At 48.9% G+C, this 24,742-nt stretch overlaps 1 protein-coding gene across 6 annotated transcripts in view; it reads left to right on the forward strand.

The window, feature by feature from the left end:
• DOP1B (DOP1 leucine zipper like protein B) overlaps positions 1–24,742 on the forward strand; it is a 127,415-nt gene that overhangs the window by 18,093 nt on the left and 84,580 nt on the right. For all 6 annotated transcript variants that reach the window (XR_008684446.2, XM_055416175.2, XM_055416160.2 and 3 more), the window contains exons 3-4: positions 21,512–21,693; positions 22,089–22,259. Coding sequence is in view for 5 of the 6 variants with exons in the window: in XM_055416175.2 (XP_055272150.2) it covers positions 21,512–21,693; positions 22,089–22,259 (353 nt within the window). In the remaining variant the exon portion in view is untranslated. The remainder of the gene's footprint in view (positions 1–21,511; positions 21,694–22,088; positions 22,260–24,742) is intronic.

Below are 24,742 nucleotides of genomic sequence, written 5' to 3' on the forward strand. Positions count from 1 at the left end.
TGGGAGGAAGGTGGCTAGAACTCAGAGGCCAGGTGAACTGTTCTGACTCTTTACAGACGAACTCCGAGACCTCTTCTACCTGAAAAATTGATGAGGCTCACCTGGATCCTGATGTTTACCTGCGCCCTGATCAACTACTTCTCTATTAAACAGTATTAGGTGAAGCAGGTCTGGAGGCTGGAAGTCCAAGATCAGGGTGTCAGCAGATTTGGTTTCTTCTGAGGCGTCTCTCCTTGAGTCAGATGGATGCTTCTCACTGTGTCCACGTCCCTGTGTGTTTATGTGTCCTAATCTCTTCTTCTAAGGCCACCAGTCACATTGGACACCACCTATATGACCTTACTTTACCCTGGTCACCTCTTTAAGGGCCCCGTCTCCAGCATGTCTGCATTCTGAGGTACCAGGGGTCAGGGCTTCAACACATGAATTTTGGGGACACGGTTCAACATGTAACAGGGTGTAATAATGAAGTACAGATCGTCTCTCCACAGATCAACATTTTAAACAGCTCGTTTCTCATGGAAGCTCAGATGGGTTTCATCCTGTGCCTTGTGGAAGGGTAGAGTGTTCTTTATTTCATCTCTCCTTACTGCCCTGGAGCACCATGAAGACCTGCAGTTCTCCTGTGTGTGTGGTGATCCAGGATGTGCCCAGAACTTCTGGGTCACTGAGGGCAGCCCTCCCGACTGCCTTAGTCCACTTGGGACGCTGCTGTGACCATGCACAGCCCAGGGGCTAGTCGACAACACACATTTATTTCTCACTGTTCTGGAGGCTGCAGTCAAGGTCATGGTCCATGCAGACTCAGTGTCTGGTCAGCGCCCTCCTCCTGGCTCACAGTCAGCTGTCTTTGGTTCTGTCGTCACATGGTAGGGGGCAGGAAGCCCTGCAGGGCCCCTTTTATAATAAAAGGGCACTAATCCCGCTCACACGGGCTCCACCCTCATGACCTCATCACCTTCCAAAGGCCACTCCTAAGACCATCACACTGGGGGACACAGACTTTCAGATCACCAATGGGCCTGATGACTTGTGCCCCACCCAACAGCACCTCACCAGCTCTTCACCAGCCAGTTAGTGGGGGCTGTTTGTGGGGAGTCTTTTAGGGAAGGTCGGCCCTCCAGGTTGGGCTTCCCCATGTGTCCCCCCCAAGAGGGCCCTCCCAGTCCTCCTCTCCAACCTGTCTTCTGTCTGCTGAGACACAGTTGGCATTGCTGCCTGTGATCCCCACTGCACCAGACTCTGCTTAGCACGTGAACTGAAAGTAGGGCCAGGAGCCCCCCTGCACCCCAGCCCCATGATTCCTGCTTCCATCATGTGAACTCACGTTTGGGGGCCCATCTTGTAGAGAAACGGCATCTCAGTTTAGGGTGTTTGTTTTAGTCTTCCAGCATCCTGTGCTGTTGTCTGGAGGGGTGACCTTGAAGGTGGAAGGGGTCATACTGGAAAGACGTGAGCCTGAACGCCTCCTGAGGAGGGACCGCATTTGATGCCTCCTGAGGAGGGACCGCATTTGATGATGTTGGCAGTTACTGGAAAGACATGAGCCTGAATGCCTCCTGAGGAGGGACCGCATTTGATGATGTTGGCGTCACTGGCGCTTCGCTTGTCGGCAGAGTGGATCTTGTGCCTCTGTAGGGGAGTGGTGAGCAGAGGGCCCATTTGTTTCTGGCGGTATTCCGATGATCTCAGCGCTGGGCTTTAGCAGATGCAGCTAATAGAACTCCCGTTCCTAGTCGTGAAGATGATGCCGCTGTCCTGTCATTCTTCACTGATGGGAGTGCCCCGGGGCCCAGGTGGCATCGCTGACTCCTGCCCACCCCAGGTTCCCCGGGGGAGCTGAGAATTGGCAGGAATGTTGCTGCCCGGGGTCGAGAGTACGGCCTCTCTGTAAGCCGCTCACACACCATAGGGCTGCCATAGTCCTTCTGAAAGGAGCGTTTCTCTTTGCTGATACGCTTGCAATAATTTATAGCTGAGGTACTCTATTTTATATCTGAGCAAAGGATTTGTTTTTCTTTTTCTGGATAGTCTTCTTTTCGGATATACTGAAGGGATGGAAATAGTCCAGATTTGGGCAGGTGAATTATTCTTCCAGTAAGCTAATGATGAAAGCTCATCTGAAAGAAAAAAGAGAGAAAAGGCTCATCTAGCAGAATGGAGTGTACGGACAAGGGAAAGGGCTTGTGATTCACTTACATGTTCTAAATACTATCAGGAAAGCTTAGAAACCAGGACTGAATTGTGTGCCCCCCGACCCCTACCCCGACTTCCGCCACCAAATTCGTGTCACCACAACCCCCAGTGTGGCTATACCTGGCGATGGCATTTTCAGGATTAAGTAAGGTTCAATGAGGTCATAAGGGTGGGCCCTAGTCCAGTAGGACCGTGGCCTTCCCAGAAGAGCAAGCTCTCTTCCCTCCACACGAGGACCCAGTGAGAAGGCACCTCTGCAAACCCGGAGGAGAACCGAATCAGCTGGCACCTTGATCTTGGACTTCCAGCCTCCAGAACAGTGAGAAATAAACTTCCGTTGTTGAAGCCCCCCAGACTATGGTATTTTGTCATGGCAAACTAATACAGAAGGAAATGAGTTAAGCCGGGCTATTTTTCAAAAAGGATGACTGATAGAACATGAACACCAGTACTCATGCTTGTGTTTGAGCCAAATACAAGCGTTCCCATTTATCTTTTTTAATGGTCTTTTTTTTTTTAAATAGCTTTGTTGTACAGTAAGCTATACGTTTATGAAGTGCTTAATGATGAGTTCTGATCTTCAATTCAGTACAGGGGCTTCTCTGGTGTTTCTGACAGTAAGAATCTGCCTGCAGTGCAGGAGACCCAGGTTCAATCCCTGGGTCAGGAAGGTCCCCTGAAGGAGGAAATGGCAACCCGCTCCAGTCTTCTTGCTTGGAAAATTTCATGGACAGAGGAGCCTCGTGGGCTACAGTCTGTGGGGCCTCAAAGAGTGGGGCAGAACTGATCATGTACACATGGAGCCTTCCCCACATAAGAGAACGAGCATGCACCCATCGCCCCAGAAGTTTCCCCATAGCCTTGAGTGGTCCCTCCTCCGTCCCCTCTCTTTCCCCATCCCTAGGCAACTGCTGGGCTGCTTTCTTTTACAATTCAACTAGTTTGCGTTGTCTAAAATTTTATATAAACAGACTCATACAGTATATGTTCTTTTTCACCCTTGCCTCGCCTCCCCTCCACCCCACAGTCTGTCTTCTTTTACTCAGCAAAACTCTTCTGAGAGTCATCTAAGGCCTGTGTATTGATAGTTTATTCCTTTTTACTGTCGAGTACAGTTTTATGGATATACACCATTTACTTGGTCATTTGCCTATTAATGGACACTGGGTTGCTTCCAGTAGGCAGGTGGATATTTAACTTTTAAAAAACTGCCAAATTGTTTTCTGCAGTGGCTATATCGTTTTACACCCCGCCAGCAGTTACAGTAACTCTGGTTCTTCCATATTCTTACCACCACTTGGTATAGGCAGTCTTCTTTTTTAAATCGAAGTATAGTTGATTTATAGTATTAGTTTCAGGTGTGCAGGATAGCAGTTCAGTGTTTTTGCAGGTTATACTGTATTGAAAGTTATTATACAATAATGGCTATAATTCCCTGTGCTATATTATATATCCTTGTTGCTTATCTATTTTGTGCGTAGTATTTTGTATCTCTTAATCTAAAACCCCTAATTTGTCCCTCAGCCCTTCCCTTACCCCTTCAGCGGTTTGTTGTCTGTATCTGTGAGTGTGTTTCTGTTTGGGGCTTCCCTTGTGGCTCAGCTGGTAAAGAATCCGCCCAAAAAGTGGGAGACCTGTGTTCGATCCCTGGGTTGGGAAGATCCCCCGGAGAAGGGAAAGGCTACCCACTCCAGTATTCTGGCCTGGAGAATTCCACGGATGTATAGACCATGGGGTCGCAAAGAGTCGGACGGGACTGAGCGACTTTCTGTTTTGCATATACATTCATTGTATTATTTTTTAGATTCCACATACAAGCAATATCATAAAATATTTGTATTGTATGATGTCTCTCTGTCTGATTTATTTCACTAAGCACAGTATTCTCTCAGTCCATCCACATGGCTGCAGACGCAGAATTTCGTTCTCTTTTATGGTTGAGTAAATGTTGCATTGTGTGTGCGCACATGTGAGCACACACACACACACCCATCTTCTTTATCCATCTATCTGTTGATAGGCATTTAGGTTGCTTCTGTCTTGGCTACTGTGGATAGTGCTGCTGTGAATATTGGGGTGCATGTATCCTTTTACATTAATGCTTAATTCTTTCTGATTATTTCAGGAGTAGAAATTACTGGATCATACGGTCATTCTACTTTTAGTTTTAATTAAGTGACCTCCATACTGTTTTCCACAGTGTCTGCACCAGTTTACTTTTCCGCCAACAGTGTGTGAGTGTTCCCTTTTCTTCACATCATCTCCAACAATTGATATCCGACTGTTTGATGATAGCCATTATGACAGTTGTGGGGAGATATCGTTGTTGTTTTGATTGCATTTCTTTAACAATTGGTGATGTTGAACATCTTTTCCATGTGCCTGTTAGCTGCCTGTAGGTGTTCTTTGGAAAAATGTAGGTTGAGGTCTTCTGCCCATTTCTGATTGAGCTTTTTTTGTTGTTGTTTTTCATATTGAATTGTCTGAGTTCTTTATGTGTTTTGAATATTAACACTTTGTCAATCTATCATTTCCAAATATTTTCTCCAATTCCATAGGTTTTTTTGTTTTATCCATGGTTTTCTTTGCTTTGCATAGTCTTTTAATTAAGTCCCACTTGTTTATTTTTGTTTTTATTTCCTTAGATCCAGAAAAATGTTGCTATGGTTTATGTCTAGAATTCTGCCTATGTTCTTTTATAGGAGTTTTATGGTTTCAGGTCTTAACATTTAATCCATTTGGTCTTTAATCCCGTTTGAGTTTATTTTTATATGGTGTGAGGTGATATTCTAGTCTCATTGTTTTATATGTGCCTGTCTCACTTTCCCAGCATCAGTTGTTGAAGAGACTTTTTTCCATTGTATGCTCTTGCCGCCTCTATATTTTTAGATTAATTAACCATACAGGTGTGGATTTACTTCTAGGCTCTCTAGTCTGTTCCGTTGATCCATGTGTCTATGATCTGTATGACCTGTGTGTCTGTTTTTGTGCCAGTACCATACCGTTTTGATTACAGTAGCTTTGTAGTATAATCTGAAGTCTTAAGAGGCTGATCACCTCTAGCTTTGTTTTTTTCCCCCTATCACTTTGGCAATTCAGGGTCTTTTATGGTTCCATGTGAATTTTAGGATTATTTGTTCTAGTTCAGTGAAAAAAATGTCATGGATATCTTAATAGCAATTGCATGAAATCTGTAGATTGCAATTTTAACAATATTAATTCTCCCAATTTCAGAGTACAAGATATGGCAGTCTTTTTATGTTTGGCAAATCGGTAGCAATGTGTTCGTATCTCCCTTTATCTTTTCCATTTCCATTCCGTCGCTCAGTCGTGTCCGACTCTATGCGACCCCGTGGACTGTAGCCCACCAGGCTTCTCCGTCCATGGGATTCTCCAGGCAAGAATACTGGAGTGGGTTACCGTTTCCTTCTCCAGGGGATCTTCCCGACCCAGGGATCGATCCCGGGTCTCCCGCATTGGAGGCAGATGCTTTAACCTCTGAGCCACCAGGGAATCTCTTTATCTTTTGCATTTCCCAAATGATTAATAATCAGATGGTTAGTGTATGATCACTGTATATTTGTTTTAACCTGATAAAAATACAACACAAAGAGAACTCTTAAGAGTCTACATCGTTTCGATATATGTAATAGTGACACATTGGGAATGACCGCCCTCAGTAGGGGATGATGCAACAGTGTGATGACCAGCAGCATTCACCTGAGGTGGACTTGTAGTTACTAACATGAAAATACTCAAGATAAAGTTGCGGGGCAAAAAAGGCGGGTTGAACAGTTCGTGTATAGCTGTGTCTCCTCTGTGTGTGTGTGTGTGTGTGTGTGTGTGTGTGTGTAAGAGGAAAAGGGAGTGAGGGAGCACTGTATAGGGATGGACAAGATCTTAAAACCCTTTATTGTCAGCCTAGTTCACTTCCGGTTTTTCATAATTCTAAAGCAGGTTCTAACAGGTGTCTTTCTTACTTTGGCTGTTTGTGTAAGGCGCGTCTCCCGTGATGGAGCTGCTGTGGCAGTGAACGTAGAGTTAAACCTTTGAACACACAAGTCCGTGTGGACTTTATTTTGCTCCACTAATTGTCTGCATGGTACCAGAGCCACACCTTCCAGCTCCTGTGCTTTATACCTTTATCTGGCAGGACCATGTTTTCCACCCTAGCCTAATAACCACTCTTCGATTCCAGAATTTTTCTACCTTTCCCAGGTGGTTTTCTTCCAGGTGAACTTCAGAATCATTTGCAAAGTTTAAAGAAACTCTTACAGGGGCTGTTGGTATTAGGTATCAGTTATTGTACATTTCATGGAGATGACATCTCTACATAGTTGGGCTTCCTCCCGCCTGGAAATGTGGTGGTCTCTTCAGTGACTGAAAAGCATTCACTTAGGTCCCTAAGCAGAGAAGGCAATGGCACCCCACTCCAGTACTCTTGCCTGGAAAATCCCATGGATGGAGGAGCCAGGAAGGCTGCAGTCCATGGGGTCGCTGAGGGTCGGATATGACTGAGTGACTTCACTTTCACTTTTCATTTTCATGCATTGGAGAAGGAAATGGCAACCCACTCCAGTGTTCTTGCCTGGAGAATCCCAGGATCGGGGGAGCCTGGTGGGCTGCCGTCTGTGGGGTCACACAGAGTCGGACACGACTGAAGTGACTTAGCAAGCAATCAAGCAAGGTTCCTAAGCATTGGATTGTGTTTCTTACATAAATCCTTACTGTGTCTTAAATATATTAGATATTTTATACATGTGGTTTTTGCTATTATCAATGGGATTATTTTACACTGTTTTAATGAGTGTTGTCACATCAGTTCAGTTCAGTTCAGTCGCTCAGTCGTGTCCGACTCTTTGCGACCCCATGAATCACAGCACTCCAGGCCTCCCTGTCCATCACCAACTCCCGGAGTTCACTCAAACTCGTGTCCATAGAGTCGGTGATGCCATCCAGCATCCAGTTGTCATATCAGAAACTATCAATTTACAGAATTTGGAAACTAGCCAACTTGGTGAATTTATTTCCTAGTTTTTTTTTCAGCTAATTGTATCGAGTTCTTCAGGTAGACAGGCGTACGTACCATCAACCATCAACCAGCCCTGTGTGTGTGTTTTGTTAGCGTCTTCTGCGTCTAGGTTAGACACTGATGACACCGTCAGTGCTTCAGTAACAGCGCCGTCAGCTGCTGTCGCAGAGAAGTCCAAAACTTCAGTGCCACCCTAAGACTGAAGTTTCTTGCTCATGAATCATTTCTGCAATGGGTCCAGACTGGGCGACTGACGTTCACATGATCATCCCACAGGCTCAAGCCGGGGACCCTGCTGTCCTTAACACGTGGCTTCCAACATTTGCTGACATTCTGTCCCACCGAAAGGGGGAGGAGCATCTAGGTGTGATTTTGGACTTTAATGGCACAAGCTGCACTGCGTGGGCTCAGTCACATCTGACCCTCTGTGACCCCATGGCACGTGCTACTTCTACTCATATCATCAAGGGAGAAAAATGCTTGGCTGGCGCGGTATCCCTGGCCCAGCTTATACCCCTTACCACAGAAGGGGACTTGATTCAGGTGGGCAGTCCCTGCCTCTGCCCACCTTCCCACCCACCCCACGCCCCGGCACGCACCAACGTTAAAGGGAGTGCCTCAGCTGGGCAGGTCCATTGTATTGTTTGCCTCATCAAGGGCCGGTTTGTTCCTTATTCACTAACCTTAATAACTTCTTATCTCTCTATGGCAAGAAATGTATTAATATGTTCACTTCATTAGCTGATCAGTTTGTAAGGTATTGATTGCTTTCATCCAAACTACACAGTTCTGCCTTATGTTTTACTCCACGTGCTTTCGGTGCTTATTGTCTGGCTTAAGTCACATCCTCCCAGAACCTGAGATACACCTCGGAAGTGAACATATTGTGCTCAGGTGTCCTGAGTCAGAGGTTGTGGGGTGAAGGAGGGAACACCAAGCTTAGGAGCGGAGCCCTGGGGCTCAGGGGCAGGCCCTGCACTTTGCAGCTTGGGGCCAACGTGCTGGCTGCCCACCCGGCCACCCCCCTTCCTCCTCGTCTAGAGAACCCAGGCACGTCTAGGGATCAGGTGGCGATGCACTGCAGGATGGTAGCCCCCGCCTTCCAGCCCCAGTGGAGTATTATTGTCGGAGGACTTAATCCTAGTAGTTCCATTATCCTTGGCACTTGGCAAGGATTAATTCAGACATGGGTATGTGACCTTCTCTGACCATTAGATGTGGCTGGGCAGTTTGGGGAGAGGATTTCCTCTAATACAGATAGACAAGAATGGAACAGACCTTTTTTTTTTTCCTTGCTTTTCTCTGTAGTCATGTGAGAATTTAATGCCTGATAATGCAGCGGACCTCTGAGGTTATGGCAGGAAAACTGAAGAGAAGTCAGTTTACTGTTCGGAGTGTGTGAGCATGAAAGCGTTTGGGTCCCTTTAGGGCGCCACTGAGCTCTTGCATTGACCAAACGCAGAAGTAGGCTCATCTGGACCAGGGTCTCTTGGCCCAGCATTGTTAACCTTCTGTGATTCCTGCATCAGCAAGGAAGCCCCGCATCTCTTCCCTGAGACAGAGAGAGTCAGATACCCTACTCTTTACATTCCAAAAGCTCCCTAACTGATCTGCAACCTTGGACCATCCGTAACCCATGGGAGCCTGTTTCCTCTGTGGGCTGATGCAGGCACACTTGTTTCTTGACAGTAGGGGTGTATGTGTGTGTGTGTCCTTCATGGATACAGAGTGTCCTATGGTGGCCTTTTCCCCCGCCACTGGCATTGGCATGATTCTGGCCGGAATCAGTTTTTATGGTATAACTGTGTGTATGTGTGTGTGTGTGTGTGTGTTGCTTCTTGACAGTAGGGTGTGTGTGTGTCCTTCATGGATGCAGAATGTCCTGTGTGTGTGTTGTTCATGGATGCAGAGTGTCCTGTGGTGACCTTTCCCCCGCCGCTGGCATTGGCTTGGTTCTGGCCTGATCAGTCTTTATGGAGTAACTGGCGAGGATTTTATATTCGTGCCCACACAGACTTCATCCTGCGTATGGACCCCCTCACGTCTCCGAGGAGACCGTGTCTCTCCAGCACCTGCCCTGTACCCGCCGCACGCTCTGCCTCTAGGTCCCAAGTGTCCCCGGCAGCTTTGTAGATGCTGGGTTTGGAGGAAGGAGACGGTGTCGGGCTCGAGCTGACCTGGAGAGAGCGAGCCAGGCCCTTGGGCTTCAGCCACCACCGCTGGGCATGCTGTTGGCAGCCCCACCACTCACCCTAGCGGCTCTGTCCAGCATCACCTGCTTCCATACAGGAGTGCAGCCCAGGACGGGGAAGCCAGACCAGGTGGGCTTCCAGCCAGCTGGCGCCGTGGCAGAGAGGTTCAGCCCCAACCTGAGGCTGAACTACCGTCCCCGGCGCTGTGGCCGCCCCTGCTGGCCACCCACCCCCGGGGCCACCCGGTGCGTGAGACCCTTGTGGGCCAGGGCAGCCCAAGCAGCAGGGAGGGCACGTCCTGTTCTGCTCCAGCGGGTGGGGGTGGTTGGGAGGTGCCCCTGGGACTTCAGTCCCAACACTGAGTCTCACTTGAGCACGCCAGTTCTGTTCTTCCTGGTGTTGTGAAGTTTGAAGAACACTGAGTACTGCCAGTAATGCTTCTGTGTCCAAAGCCTCTTTGGAATTAGCAGTGAGACTCGTACCTGCCACTCCTTCTGTCTTCCCTCCTGGCTCTTGACTTTTGACAAGTTGGTTATTAACTTTTGACAAGTTGGTTATTAGGCTTCTGGTTTGTCTGCTAGAGCTGTCATTTGTATGTGGATTAAAATACGTTTAAAAAGCAGAAAAATAACATGTTTCCAGACATGTCACCATCTGTGTGTCTAAACGGTAGGCTTGCATTTATTATTGAATCCACGTATACGTGGTGGTTAATTATTTTAGCCGTCTCTGCTTTGTGTGTGTTTCAGGGTTTAGACTGCACTCTGGAGGGTGTGTTTGCCCCTCGTGTGCATTTGCCTTTCATGTGGTTTACTGTAGAACTCAGTTGCCTTGACCTTCATGGTTTTCCATCACCAGCCGCCCCCCCACAATGTGGTGATTCCCTTTAGTGAACCCCAGTTATATGCTTCTCACCCATTATTTTTCAAACCTAGAATCCTCCAAAATCCTCCACTCCTTTTACTGATAAAGACACCGAATGACACTCAGGCCCATCCAAGTCCACGGGGGGCCGGGGGGGTGGTTGGCGTGTGGGCTTGAGGGAGGGCCCAGGACCTGTCTTGCAGTCTGCAAAGAATCAAGTCTGGAAACCCGGAAAGCGCTGGAAAGCATCACAGTAGCCCCTAAAGTTCCTAACCTGGGTGTGGCAGGGGACAGGGGAAGGAGGTGTAGTGATGAGCTCAGTGGCTCCTACAGCCCACACGTCGTAAATTCAAAGGAGAGGAAGCACAGAGCCACGAGTGAGCCCACAGAGCCACGAGTGAGCCCACATGTCGTAGCCTGCCCCTCCGTGAGGCAGCGAAGCATTCGTTGGGATGTTTTGAGAAGAGTTTTCTGGCCTGGTGTCGGACTCCCGAGTCCCATCAGCCAGGAGCCTGGGATGGCTGTGTCCCTTGTGCGTGCACACGCGTGAGATCCCGACGCCCTTGGGGTGGGAGTGGACTCAGCGTCCCGGTGGCCTCAGCTCCCTTTGGAGTCTGGTCTGCGGGACCAGCGTGAGACCAGGTGATGGCGCGTTTTCTGTTAATAACGTGAGCGGCAGCCTGGGACAGGCTTGACGGCCAGTGAGGGTCTGAGAGCTCCCACCCAGTGCCCCCATTGGAGCCCCAGTTCCCCACTGCATCGGCCCTGCCCTCGGCTTCCTGGTCTTTCCTGGGCCTCGTGCATGAGGCCCGCCTGGTCCTCCCTCCACTGCCGATCCCGCCGCACAAGCTGACAGAAACGAGTTTTCTGAGACTCGCCGAGCAGAGCCCAGGCCCCAGGCTCTATCCAGTGGTTCTTGGCACACACAGTTGGATCGTGCCCCTCTCTGTGCACTGTAAGGTCTCTCCAGGCATGGAGAGGCTCAGCCTTCAGTCCGTTCTTTCTGTGCCACCAGCGTGCCGTTTGTTCAGAAAGTACCAATGAATGCAAGCTCCAGCAATAAGGTAGACCAGATGTAAAAGAAATAATCTTTAAGAAAATTTTAAAAGAAAAAAAAAATGTGTCCTATTGGGACACTAATGGATGCAGGAGGCTGAGTGAACCGCCGCGTCCCGGGCTCTGCTGGCAGCTTTATTGCTTGGACCACGCAGTGTGGGTGAGAACTGACTCGGTAAGGGTGCAGCTTTGCAGTCTTGCTCTCAGCGTTGATCAGAAAGCTGTACAGCGACACACAAGGACCTTTCTCAGCAGGAAGCTTGTCCTGTATGAAGGAGTCGGACCTGAGTCACTCCCCCTCCCCACCTGTGAAAACCGAAGCTGGCCTCGCTGGCTACCTGGGATCCTGGCCCCCCGCCCTGGCTCTCGGAGGCCGTGATGACATGCCAGTTTCCCCACCTGTCTCCTGCCCCCTCCCAAGCTGGTGTGGTGGCCAGGTCACTGCCATCTTAGGGCAGACCGGATGCTGTCCGGCGAGGCCTGCTTTAACGTGGGAAGTCCTTGTCCATACTCTGTGTCTGTCCTGTTTTTATTCCGTCTGAAGGGCACTGTTGCTGTCCCCTGGCAAGTATTTAGTGAGTGTTCAAGCTTGTGCCACCTGGGGACAGTGTGACTCACTGCAGCTTCGTTTTTGTGGCATGAAACGAACATCCTTATAAAGATGACGGACTTCCAGAAGGAAAACATGCGGGGCCTCACCATCTGCTTAACAAGAGCCGGAGTTTTAAATTGGCTTCCTCAGCACCCCTTATAGATGAGCGTCAGGCACTCATCAGGCGTTCCGAGGCCAGTACTAACACTGGCAGAGCAGGTCTGGGCGGGCTTCTTTGGGAGCCTCTCTTTATTTTTATTTTCAGATTAATTCATAATGGAGAAGGAATTGGCAACCCACTCCAGTGTTCTTGCCTGGAGAGTCCCATGGACGGAGGAGCCTGGTGGGCTGCAGTCCGTGGGGTCACAAAGAGTCGGACACGACTGAGCGACTGACACACACGTGTTAGAGGATAGTTGCTTTTCAACATTGCGTTAGTATCCACTGTACTGCAAAGTGAGTCAGTTACACACTCACGTGGAGCCACTCTTTTTTAGATTCTTTCCCCATATAGCTCATTAGAGTATTGAGCAGAGTTCCCCGTGCTATACAGTAGATCCTTGTTAGTTATCTCTTTTATATATAGCAGTGTGGACATGTTTTCTTCTAGAAATTTTTAAAGGAAACATTTAAAATTTTTATTTTAAAGGCTAGAGCATTTTTAAAATGTAATTCAACTCTCTCCCCTCACCCATGTCATTAAATTACCCTAGAATTTTTTTTAAATTGTGATTAACATACATATAACATAAAATTTATCATCTTAACCATTTCCAAGTATATTGAGTTACTTTTCGAGTCCACGAGCTGCCCTTTTGGAATTTTTAATCATGTTTCTTACATAGAGCTGTTTTAATCGTGCTGGGAGTCCTGGAGAATATCAGACTGTCAGACTGGATAATGTCAGAGTGAAACGAAAGAGAAACATTGACATTGCCTTGGGTGGAGTGAAATGAGACACTTCCTGGTCTCTATTAATGGAGCTCAGATGTGGTTCAGACCTTTTCATTACAACTTGTATTTTGTATTTTATTATTTTGTTCTAAGATCAGCCTGCTGAGCCTATGAATACAATGAGGTTAAAACTATTGTAATTATATCTTAATTATAGCTCAAGGAATACTGTAAAATAATACAGTGCCTGGGTGAAACAAACAAGGAAGTTTAATTTCCTGTCTAATCATATTTTTCCTTTTGGTTAGCATGTTAAAAAGTAATTTTGAAAACATGGCCATGTTTCCTTCCTAATTCATCTGTTTCCCTGAGATATTTATTCTACGGTTATAGAGGAGCATTTCACTCTAAGTATACATTGTTTTCAGTGTTCGTGTGTGTGTGTGTGTGTGTGTGTGTGTGTGTGTTAACTTATTGGCCGGTCACTTTGGGTTTCTGTTTTCCTAAAGAACACAACCCAAACAATGAAGCGTCCCTGGAAATATTCCCTGAGCTTAGCTCACTGGAGAAGTGTCTTGCCAAAGTGAAATGCCTGGATGGAGGCTAGAAAGAGGAAGGCGGAGTCAGGGTGGGCCTACCTGACCTGAACCAGGTTCAGTCTTGGCAGCTCTTAAACAGCTCAAGGGGCAGGAGGAGGGAATCGGGTGTTTCCAAGCTCTAGCCGGTGGGACTTGGTTCTGGGGTGAGGGGGAGCTATTTTACTAATTAAAGGGTAAGAAACTCTCACTCTCGAGAGGCTGGACCAAGTCCCTGGGTCCCTTCAGGACTTAAAAAAGAGGCCCTTTGCTCTCTGGTCAGGAAAGAGTGTTCAGTTTAATCCAAGGCGTGGACGTCACTCAAGAGTTCATGGTCCTTGCAGCTCAAGACCGGTCTGGCAAGAATAGCTGGGTGAACACAGCATTCATTTCTTTCTTGGTTTTTGGTGGTGAAATATACATAAAGTAAAATTTACCATTTTAACTCTTTCTGAGCATGCAGTCCAGTGACAGGCAACGTCCTTCACTGCTGTGCAGCCGTCAGCACCATTCATCCCAGAACTTTTGCCTCTTCCTGAGCTGGAAACGCCCTGTCCAGTAAACTCACCTCCACTCCCCCCTCTCCCCAGCCTTCTTTCTGTCGCTTATCAGTCAGCTACACCAGAAGCCTCATGTAAGTGGGATCATACAATATCTTTGTCTTTTTGTGTCTGGCTTATTTCATGCCGTGTCTTCAAGGTTCATCCATGCTGTAGCACATGTCAGGATTTCCTTCCTTTTTAAGGCTGGATAATATTCCATTGTACGTACAAACCACATTTGTTCATCCATTCATCCATTGATGGGCTCTTGGGTGGTTTCCGCCTTTGGGCTATTGTGGATTGTAATGCAGTGAACATGGGTGTGCACACAACTGTCCGAGTCCCTGCTTTCAGTTCTTCTGGGTGTGTGCCCAAAAATGGAGTTGCTGGATCAAATGGAATGAATAATTTGGTAAACAAATCAAGTGTTTAATACTGTTAGGAGCGCAGCAGCTGCCCCGGCTTATATTCCCAGCAGCAGTACCCAGCACTGTTTTGACACCTCTTAGGACAGAGTTGCTCCGAGGAGAAGGTCTCCTTCTTCAAAAGCAGCAGAAGCTGAGGGCATCAGGTGCCCACCAGGCTCCTTCCAGAGGCGCTGCAGCAGAATGCCCCCCACCCCCGACTTCCCACTGAGAAGTGTCTTAGTGGGCCGGCCATGCTGGCCAGACACTTAGCTCATGACCCAGGGTGACGGAGCTGGTGCCGGAGTTAACAGCCCGCAAGCAGAGATGCTCCTGAATCGAGGGTGTATGGGTGACGAAAGCCGCCAGGGCTGAACCAGCACTCAGTGCTTGGAATACATAACAGCCAGAGCGAGGAATGCATCTTTAGATAACTCCTGTCCTCAGTGTGCCTTAAAAACATGGAGCTGATTCTCTCCATGTGTGAGTCCTCAGTGAGACAGTGGGAAAGGCTCATGAGAGTAGAGACAATGTATCTGTGTATTTTTAGATACCTTAGGTGTGTACGTATTTGCACCAGGTCTTAGCGGCATCGTGTGGGGTCTTCTGTCTTCACTGCAGCGTCTGGGATCTAGCTCCCTGTCCAAGGATTGAACCTTGGCCCCCTGCGTGTGTGCGTGTGTCCGTGAACCTAGGCCCCCTGAGTTGGGAAGGCAGAGTCTTAGCCACTGGTGTGTGTGTGTGTGTGTGTGTGTGTGTGTGTGTGTGTGTGTGTTCAGTCGTGTCCAACTCTGTGACTCCATGGACCATAGCCCACAGGCTCCTCTGACTATGGAATTCTCCAGGCAAGAATACTGGAGTGGGTAGCCATTCCGTTCTCCAGGGGATCTTCCCTACCCAGGGATCGAACCTCGGTTTCCTGCATTGCAGGCAGACTCTTTACCACTGAGCCACCTGGGAAGGTGATTTTTCCAGTAGTCAGGTACGGATATGAGAATTGAACCATAAAGAACACTGAGTGCTAAAGAATTGATGCTTTCAAACTGGGGTGATGGAGAAGACTCTTGAGAGTCCCTTGGACAGCATGGAGATCAAACCAGTCAATCCTAAAGGAAATCAACACTGAATATTCATTGGAAGGACTGATGTTGAAGCTCTAATACTTTGACCACTTTATGGGAATAGCCGACTCATTGAAAAAGACCCTGATGCTGGGAAACATTGAGGGCAGGGGGTGACAGAGGATGAGATGGTTGGATGGCATCATCTACTCAATAGACAGGAGTTTGAGCAAATTCTGGGAGATAGTGAAGAACAGGAAAGCCTAGTTTGCTGCAGTCCAGACATGACTGAGTAACTGAACAACAATTCCTCAAACGTTCTTCTTAAGACATATAACTAGTGTTCTTATTTGCTTTTGTGACAATAAAGGACATTATTTGTAAGTGATTGGATTTCAATCAATTCTTTTAAAATGCAGTGCATTTTGTCTTCATCTTTAAATCTGATACTAGCTGACTATGGCTCAGATCATGAATTCCGTATTGTCAAATTCAGACTTAAATTGAAGAAAGTAGGGAAAACCACTAGACCATTCAGGTATGTCCTAAATCAAATCCCTTACGACTGTACAGTGGGAGTGAGAAATAGATTCAAGAGACTAGATCTAATAGACAGAGTGTCTGAAGAACTATGGACAGAGGTTTGTGACATTGTACAGGAGGCAGTGATCAAGACCATCCCCAAGAAAAAGAAATGCAAAAAGGCAAAATGGTTGTCTGAGGAGACCTTACAAATAGCTGTGAAAAAAAGAAAAGTGAAAGGCAGAGGAGAAAAGCAAAGATATACCCATTTGAATGCAGACTTCCAAAGAATAGCAAGGAGAGATAAGAAAGCCTTCCTCAGTGATCAATGCAAAGAAATAGAGGGAAACAATAAAATGGGAGAAGACTAGAGATCTCTTCAAGAAAATTAGAGATACAGAGGGAACATTTCATGCAAAGATGGGCACAATAAAGGACAGAAATGGTATGGACCTAACAGAGGCAGAAGAAATTAAAAAGAGGTGGCAAGAACACACAGAACTGTACAAAAAAGATCTTCATGACCCAGATAACCACGATGGTGTGATCACTCACTTAGAGCCAGACATCCTGGAATGTGAAGTCAAGTGGGCCTTAGGAAGCATCACTATGAACAAAGCTAGTGGAGGTGATGGAATTCCAGTTGAGCTATTTCAAATCCTAAAAGATGATGCTGTGAAAGTGCTGCACTCAATATGCCAGCTAATTTTGAAAACTCAGCAGTGGCCACAGGACTGGAAAAGGTCAGTTTTCATTCCAATCCCAAAGAAAGGCAATGCCAAAGAATGCTCAGACTACTGCACAATTGCACTCATCTCACATGCTAGCAAAGTAATGCTCAAACTTTTCCAAGCCAGGCTTCAACAGTACGTGAACCGTAAATTTCCAGATGTTCAAACTGGTTTTAGAAAAGGCAGAGGAACCAGAGATCATTGAAAAAGCAAGAGAGCTTTTTATAAGCAGGAGAGCTTTCAATACTAGATCACCTGACCTGCATCCTGAGAAATCTGTATGCAGGTAAAAAAGCATCAGTTAGAACTGGACATGGAACAACAGACTAGTTCCAAATCAGGAAAGGAAACATCAAGGCTGTATATTGTCACCCTGCTTGTTTAACTTGTATGCAGAATACATCATGAGAAATGCTGGACTGGATGAAACACAAGCTGGAATCAGGAATGCCTGGAGAAATATCAATAACCTCAAATATGCAGATGACACCACCTTTATGGCAGAAAGCAAAGAACTAAAGAGCCTCTTGATGAAAGTGAAAGAGGAGAGTGAAAAAGCTGGCTTAAAACTCAACATTCAGAAAACAAAGGTCATGGCATCCAATCCCATCACTTCACGGCAAATAGATGGGGAAACAGTGACAGACTTTATTTATGGGGGCTCCAAAATCACTGCAGATGGTGACTGCAGCCATGAAATTAAAAGACTTACTCCTTGGAAGAAAAGTTATGACCAACCTAGACAGCTTATTAAAAAGCAGAGACATTACTTTGCCGACAAAGGTCCGTCTAGTCAAAGCTATGGTTTTTCTAGTAGTCATGTATGGATATGAAAGTTGGACCATAAAGAAAGCTGAGAGCTAAAAAATTGATGCTTTCGAACTGTGGTGCTGGAGAAGACTCTGAGAGTCCCCTGGACCGCAAGGAGATCTAACCAGTCCATCCTAAAGGAAATCAGTCCTGAATATTCATTGGAAGGACTGATGCTGAAGCTGAAACTGTAATACTGATGCAAAGAGCTGACTCACTGGAAAAGACCCTGAAGCTGGGAAAGATTGAAGGCGGGAGGAGACAGGGACGACAGAGGATGAGAGGGTTGGATGGCATCACCGACTCAATGGACGTGAGTTTGAGTGAACTCTGGGAGTTGTTCATGGACAAGGAAGCCTGGGATGCTGCAGTCCGTGGGGTTGCAGAGTCAGACACGACTGACTGAACTGAACTGAACTGTCATTATAATAAGAGGAGATGCTTGTTGATTGCTTACTCACAGTAGACCCTGTGTGTGATTATGTCATGATGCTCACAACTTTGTGAGGCCCCTTTTTTCCTGTGAAACTGCAGCCCAGAAAGGTTAAGGGGTTCACCTAACAGAGGAGGGAACTGGAATTCCAGACTGACCCTGAAGCTTGCGTACTTAAACCAGGCATTATAATAACCTCTGCCTCATTGTTTGTGTAACCTCAGTTTTGAAGCACTTATTAAATGCCAGCCTTTATGAGAAGTGTGCTAACAAAATCACTATGACCGAGGCACTATTTTAGCCCCATTATTCGTGATGAGAGTGGTACAGAGGGCAATCTACATCACAGCCGCTCCAGAGAGCAAGCTTGCAAATACGGTCTGGCCAAATCCTGACTGTGGGCTTGATGAACCCAGTTCCTGATCTCTGGGTGTCTCTGCTCGACTCCCGAACCTGTGTTCTTTCATCTAACTTGCCAATCTGATGGGTGAAAAGAATAGCACTTCACAGAAGTTTTAATTTGTATTCTCTTTAATCAGAAAGGATGAGCATTTTCTCATTTTTCTAAGTACTGTCTGATTCTGTCCTCTGTTCTTTGTTGCTCAGTTGCTCTCTTGTTTCCGACTCTTTGCGACCCCATGGATTGCAGCCTGCCAGGCTTCCCTGTCCTTCACCGTCTCCCTGAGTTTGCTCAAATTCCTATCTGTTGAGGTGATGATGCCATCCAGCCATCTCTTCCTCTGTTGTCCCTTTTTCTTGCTGGCCTTCAAATCAGACAGCTTCCTTCATCTTCAGTGTCCCTGTCACTCAGAGGCCCTGACTCCCTGACTCAGGTGTGATGTATTTGCTTGGATTTGCGTGGGCAGAGTACAGTGAACAATCCATTCCACGTGTTCTGGTAGGGTCTCAGTTCTCAGTTATGTTTCTTTAACAAAATTAAATGGAGTAACAATTTTAAACAAGAAAGCAATAGCAACCAGCCTTGTTCATTTGGAATGAATGGCTATGCTTTCTTGTAATTCCATTTATATGGAAAGATTTGTATCAGTCAGGAGAGGGGAGGTTATGCCATAGTAATGAACAAATCCCCAAAACAAACAGCTCAGTGGTTTTCACAGCATGATTGAGTTCTGCCTCTGTGGGTCAGCGGATGGTTTCTGCTGTCTGTAATTTCTCAGGGGCCCAATCTGGGAGGGGCTGCAGTTCGCGGCGGGGTCTCCACGATCTTAGAAGCAGAGAAAGAAAACCCATTGGGCCTTGAAGTTGGCTTCTAAAGCCCATACCAGGAGTGACACATGATGCCACTCGGCTCACTGGCCAGGGTAGGTCAGGTGCCCACACTGGTGTTCAGAAGGGTAGAGAAACGCGATCCTGCTGATGTACAGCCCTGGGGCGAAGCGGGGGCAAACACTTGCAGGTCCCAGGTGACCCCGTTAGGAGCGGCAGCCCATCTTCTGCACCTTGAGTAGCAGAAATCCTGAGACTGTGCTGAGCAGAAATGAGAAAACAGCAAGAGCTCTGCCTGACGGATGTAACAGGTGAGGCCAGAGCTGGTTCTTCTCCTCTGGGATCGGGGCGAAAGCCCAGGACCCAAGTGTCAAGAGGCCAGTCAGTGAGTGGGTCTCAGACATGGTTTCCTAAAAGCCTTCTCGTCGGGATCGGCCAACTCACAGCTGCTGAACCTGGGCGGTGCGTTGCAATTCCACCTGCTTTTCTGCGTGTTTGAAAGTCATCAAATGCACTCTTTCCTATGTGTTTCCTACGGTTGTTTTCTTGCTGCCTCGACACCTTAGTTCTCACCTGCTGCCACAGCGCATTTTGCCAGGTCACTGCCTCAGTTTTTTGTTTTGGACACGAGCACATTAAAAGACACTGGTTGGCTTTCCCTTTCTTTTAAGTCATCCACCTCTTAAAATGATATGTTCCTGTGAGCTGTCTGCTTTGGGAGCGGTCACTGTGCAGAGAGATGTTTCGAGAACATCAGAGGAAGAAGGCAGATCTGGCCACATATGGCTCACATAGCTCAGCTTGGGAGAGGATGGTGCTTAGCTCCACGCTGCCCGTCAGCGACACGTGGAACCCGACGGAGCACAGCTCCATGTGCACCCTGCCCTGGGGCGGGGGGATGCTCCTGCCTCCCTGAGTAGGTGCTGAGCTGAGTCCAGTGAGGAAAACATTCAGGCAGAGCTGGTGGGGGCGTGGCGGGGGGCAGGCAGGGACCTCCAGTGGACCTATGTTGTTAGAAAGTTTGAAGCCGCAGCATTGAGAGGTGGGTCCGGCTAATCAGGCGGGAGTCCGCGTGGAGGCCTTCTTGAGTGGCTTTGTGAAAAACGTGGACTTCACCCTGACAGCTTTCAGTAAATATTTGTGTGAGTCGTGTGGATTGTTGCATGGGAAGGGCGGACATATGGTGTATAAGACTGAGTCACAGGGACCCACCCAGCGCTCTCGGAGTGGCCACTTGATGCCATTAAGAACAGCATGGACCTGCCCCCAGGAGAGAGGCGCCCTGTTAGGAGGAAGTCCACCCACTGTATTTCTCAGGCGCAGTGAACACCCAGGAATGCCCTAGCACAGACCATGCCCACAGCCCTGGCTTCTCAGGTGGCCCTAGTGGTAAAGAACCTTCCTGCCAATGCAGGAGCCACAAGAGACAGGAGTTCGAGCCCCGGGTTGGGAAGATCCCCTGGAGGAGGGCGTGGCAACCCACTCCAGTATTCTTGCCTGGAGAAGCCCACAGACAGAGGAGCCTTGTGGGCTACTGTCTATGGAGCTGCAAAGAGCTGTACACAACTGAACGACTTAGCACGCACACAGGCCTGTGTCCTGCTGCAGGAGGCCTGCTCAGGGTGGAGCTGGGGGGACTGTTATTCCACACCAGCAGGGATCTGACTTCCTCCTATGGAACTTACTGGCGAAGACACCAGGAGTCCTAGCCTAGAAGCACACGGCTCCCCATCTCTGCTGGGCGACCCCTGCCCCCGACCCCCCGAACTGCACTCAGAACACGTGGCCGTGAAGCGCAGCTGAGAGGAGGTTGATGGGAAATGCAGGCCTTCCACAGCTCACACACAAGGCTCTTCTCGGGGACGGGGAGGTCTGTGTTCTGCTCGGTCGCAGGTGTAGACTGGAGGCTTCCCCAGACAGAAGCACACGGCTTCACAGGAAGCTGGCCTGTTGGAGACAGAGGCCCTTTGAAGGGAACGCATGTGCGGTGTGCTCAGTTGTGTCCGACTCTTTGCGACCCCATGGACTGAAGCCCACCAGGCTCCTCTGTCCATGGGATTTTCTAGGCAAGAATGCTGGAGTGTGTAGCCATTTCCTTCTCCACTGAAGGGACGCAGGGTCTCCCCCACTCTTGAATCCACGCCCTGCCTCCCCTCCAGCAATGCCGGGGGCTCCCCCAGGCCTGTCTCCCTGATGCTGGCTCACAGCCCTGGACCCTGAGCCCTCCCAAGCCGTCCCTGTGTCTTCCTGTCCGCTCACATCCTGCCTCTTACACCCATGCCGCGGCCTGCTGGTGTCTTCCCGGCCTTGGGGGACGCGTGCCCCTCTGTCCACGTCGCCACCGCCGCCTTCCTCATGTGCGTCTCCTCTTGTTTTCCAGGCTCTACAGAGTAACCTGAGGTACTCCCTGTTGCCCAGACGACTCGTCATCAGCAAGAGATTAGCGCAGTGCCTGCATCCCGCCTTACCCAGTGGCGTGCACTTAAAAGCCCTAGAAACCTATGAGATCATCTTTAAGATCGTGGGGACCAAATGGCTGGCCAAGGATTTGTTCCTGTACAGGTAATGCCAGCTTCACCCACCACTTCCCTCTTCTAGTCTTCAAGGAATCCACGTTTCAGTTAGCCAGAGCAGAAAAGGATGCACAAAGCGAAATACAAAGGGATGCGGCCGTTCGCCATGAAACCGTCCATCAGGAGGTTCCCCAGGGCCCACCCTCCGGAGTCGGTCCTCCCTGACTTTTCCCCCTGAGCTGAAACACCCTGTGTGCACACTGCCTGTGGCCTGGCCTGTGCCTGCAGTGGGTGGTGACTGTCCCGGGATGGCTGGGCACCTCCATCACCAGCGTAGACGGCTGGCTGGCGGCTCTTGGAAACCCCTGCGGCTGGCTGACCCCTCGGAGCTTCTGAGCAGGCCTCTTATTTTCCCTTCTCTCCCTTTTTTCTCTGTCCCCAAAGCTGCGGGCTGTTCCCGCTTCTGGCACACGCAGCCATGGCGGTGAGACCTGTGCTTCTCGGCCTGTACGAGAAGTACCTCCTCCCACTGCAGAAGCTGCTGCTGCCGAGTCTCCAGGCCTTCGTCGTTGGCCTGCTGCCCGGCCTGGAGGAAGGCTCGGAGATCTATGACAGGTGGGTGTCGGCCAGCGCCCATGGCCGCCCGCCCCGGGGTGGGGGGTGCCCGCTTGTGTTTTATTCTGCTGCTTTGTGAGACATGGGGGACATGTGCAGAGAAGACCTCGGAAGCAGGGTAGGTGCAGAAGTCAGGCTGACATTCATCTTTCTGTGGCGTCTCTGCCTGATGAAGTACTGCGTGCCCCTTTGAATTTTACCACGTTTCTAGGTCAGGGTCAGGAGGTGAGAACGTTCCCCAGAGTCTCGGTCTGTGGGCAGCGGGGGATGGGGTTCTGCCTCTTAGGTGTCGGGTTCTGAGGTCTCCTCCCTGCTTCTATATACTCGTGAACGTGAAAGCGTTCGTCGCGCAGTCACATGCGACTCTTCGAGAACTTACAGACTGGAGCCTGGCCGGCTCCTCTGTCCATGGGGATTCTCCAGGCCAACAATACTGGAGGGGTTTGCCATGCCCTTCTCCAGAGGATCTTCCCGACCCAGGGATCAAACCCAGGTCTCCAGCATTGCAGGCAGATTCTCTACTGTCTGAGCCACCAGGGAAGCCCATTGTTTACTAGGCTGCTTCCAAATAAAAAAGCAAGCCTGGGTTTCATTGATGGGTAGGGCTCAGCTTGACGAGTTTCAAGCACCTTGGAGAAATTTGGCAAGCTCACAGGCACAGAAGTTCATACAATGGTGTTCGTTTGTTTTTATTTATTTATTTTAAATAAATAAATTGGAGGCTAATTACAATATTATGGTCGTTTTGGTCACTGCTTAGGATGGTAAAGAATCCGCCAACAATGTGGGAGACCTGGGTTCGATTCCTGGGTTAGGAAGATCCCCTGGAGAAGGGAACGGCTACCCACTCCAGTATTCTGGTCTGGAGAATTCCATGAACTATATAATCCATGGGGTCACAAAGAGTCGAACACGACTGAGTGTCTTTCACGTTCACTGGGAATGGGAGAGAGGATTTATCCATTCGGACTGTGACATATACACAGAGAATTGTTTCTAGAGAATCGTAGTGTGAGAATTCACCTTCCAGGGTGTGAACTGTTCTGAGTGATGAGCCTCTGTTCACAGGACCCGTTTCCAGAGCCCACGTGCCACTGGCTGGGAGGTCTAGAAACCTGCATGCTTGCACAAGTTTACATGTGATGACATGAAGCCCTGCTCGATCTTCCCCACACCAGAGGCCCCAGCCATGCTGCCTTTGCCTTATGGTGTCAGCTGTGGCAGGGAGTGTCAAGGGGCGTGGAGTGGAAGCATGGAATCCATCCAGGGCCCACTCAGAGTGCGCCCCTCGAACGTTTGCGGGATGGTGGCTGGTGGCCCAGGGTGCGTTAAAGTCACGCGCATCCATCCTGGCGTTTGATGAGCACTTGGGCCGTCTCAGGCTTTCACTCAGAGCGGGTGGTGGCCCTCCACCTCCCCATGGGGAATCCACCTCGGCGACGTGCTGAGTCACTAGCATCCACTTCCCTCGGAGGCAGGGTCCATCTCGTTGCTATTTTAAACCTAGCCGGGTGGGCCTATGGGTCAGGAAGAGTCAGGGTCACACGGAGTTAACAAGCCAAGCTTTACCTGACTCTACTCTTGGCTCCTAGCCCCAGACTCTTTCTGGAAGTTCTGGTCCATTCATGCTTTCCTAACAGATGTGTACTCTAAATGTGTCCCCCGCGCCCGCATCATCTAAGGATGAGTCCTTCACCTCCCACAGTGTAAGGCAATTTTTTTAACCTGTAAGAATGAATCACACCAGAAACCTGTCAATAGTCAGGGTGTTATCATGTATTCTCCCGGCTGATCAATGAATGTTCATTTGAACAGTTGCTCCAGCTGATGAACACGAGTGTTTTCTCCTAACATTATGATTTCTCAACGTTCAACCACGAGCTGAGTAAAGCTCCGTGAGTCACGGGGTACATGTGGCTGTGACACAAAGCCCCATCCGGCGTCTGTGGCGCTCAGGGGTGTGAGTGACTGGCCTTCCGAGGTGAAGGCTAGGGCAGGGTTGTATGGTCTCTGAGCGCGGGCGTGTGGGCACAGCGATCAGGTGACTGCATGTATCCAGGTCATTTTGAGAGTGTTCCTTCCTGACCTGCTCAGGAATTGAGTCAGACACCCCACCCCCACCCCCAGCAGATAGTCTGCAGAGGGTCTGGGGGCGGGGCGGTCATGATGTCCGAGCCGGTGGAAAATGCTGAGGGGTGAGTGAGTGAGCACATCAGTGCTGCTGAGTCATGGGTTTCGTGGAGGCGGGGACAGCTCTGGTCTCTGCTTGTCAGTGAACCATAAGGCAATGGAGATTTTGGCCAGCGTTTGGACTCGTTATTCACCCTGGCTTTCTAATAACCCTTTGATGTCCGCAAACCACTCCCGCCCAGGATCCCTCTTGTAAAGTGCCCACGTGGCTTGCTGTGAGTTGCTGTACAAGGAAGACAGGATTCGTGGTTGGGGGTGGATACTAAACCCCTGCTCCGAGGAGATGGAGGAGA

The sequence above is a fragment of the Moschus berezovskii genome, chromosome 1 (assembly GCF_049115385.1).
Source record: "Moschus berezovskii isolate FMDL1 chromosome 1, NW_MosBer_1.0, whole genome shotgun sequence".
NCBI lineage: Eukaryota > Metazoa > Chordata > Mammalia > Artiodactyla > Moschidae > Moschus > Moschus berezovskii.